Source organism: Tupaia chinensis, unplaced genomic scaffold, assembly GCF_000334495.1.
Source record: "Tupaia chinensis unplaced genomic scaffold, TupChi_1.0 Scaffold000165_2, whole genome shotgun sequence".
NCBI lineage: Eukaryota > Metazoa > Chordata > Mammalia > Scandentia > Tupaiidae > Tupaia > Tupaia belangeri.
The window spans coordinates 2,595,129-2,595,837 of record NW_006159640.1 but is presented as its reverse complement, the minus strand read 5'-3'; the positions used below and the strand labels follow the sequence as shown (position 1 = coordinate 2,595,837).

Sequence of the window (709 nt, the reverse complement as noted above, 5' to 3'; positions counted from 1 at the left end):
CTCACTTTCTCTCTCCCCTCTGTCTCTGGCTGGTGAGTGAAGTTGCTCTAAGGTGAAATTTAAAAAAAAAAGTGAGCCTGGTCGCTGGCCTGCTGGAACCAGGCTGGTTTCACTGCAGCTGCCATTGTGGAGACGTGGGCTTCCTGTGTGCGTGAGTCAGGGCTCCCCAGAGAAACGGAACCAGTAGGAGAGAGCTCCATGGAGAGCGTTTCAAGGAACTGGCTCATGTGTTTGTGGGATCTGCCAAGTCTGGAGCCTGCAGGCCAGGCAGGCTGGAAACCCCGGCAGGAGCTGAGGCCGAGCCCATCTGCAGCACGGTTTCCTTCCTTGGTCTTTTCTCCCAAGGCCTGATTGGATGAGGCCCATCCAATGGGAAGTAATCTACTTTACTCCAGGTCTTCTGATTCAAATGCTAGTCCCATCTAAAACGATTGCACAGTGGTGCTTCCAGCGGTGTCTGAGCAAATATCAGGGTACCCAGCGGCCATGCTTTGCGTCTCCTACGGGAGGGGATTGAGGGAGGGGAGCATGTCTCCTTGGGGGTGACCTTGCTTTGTACTCTAGGCCTGGAGTTTATTCTGAAGAGCCAACAGGCCCAGCCCACTGGGCCGCTGGTGGTGCTGCTGCCCCTGGCGGGTGGGTATAGCCGGGTCCTCAACACGGCCTGCCAGCGCCTGGCGGGGGCCGGGGGGGGGGTGGGGCCCCGCCC

General features: G+C 58.4%; 1 protein-coding gene across 1 annotated transcript in view; it reads left to right on the top strand.

Moving 5' to 3' along the window:
• The window catches only part of PCSK9 (proprotein convertase subtilisin/kexin type 9), a 23,053-nt gene that overhangs the window by 12,798 nt on the left and 9,546 nt on the right, over positions 1–709 (top strand). The window contains exon 6 of the mRNA XM_027770888.1: positions 565–697. Within this exon, the coding sequence (XP_027626689.1) occupies positions 565–697 (133 nt within the window). The remainder of the gene's footprint in view (positions 1–564; positions 698–709) is intronic.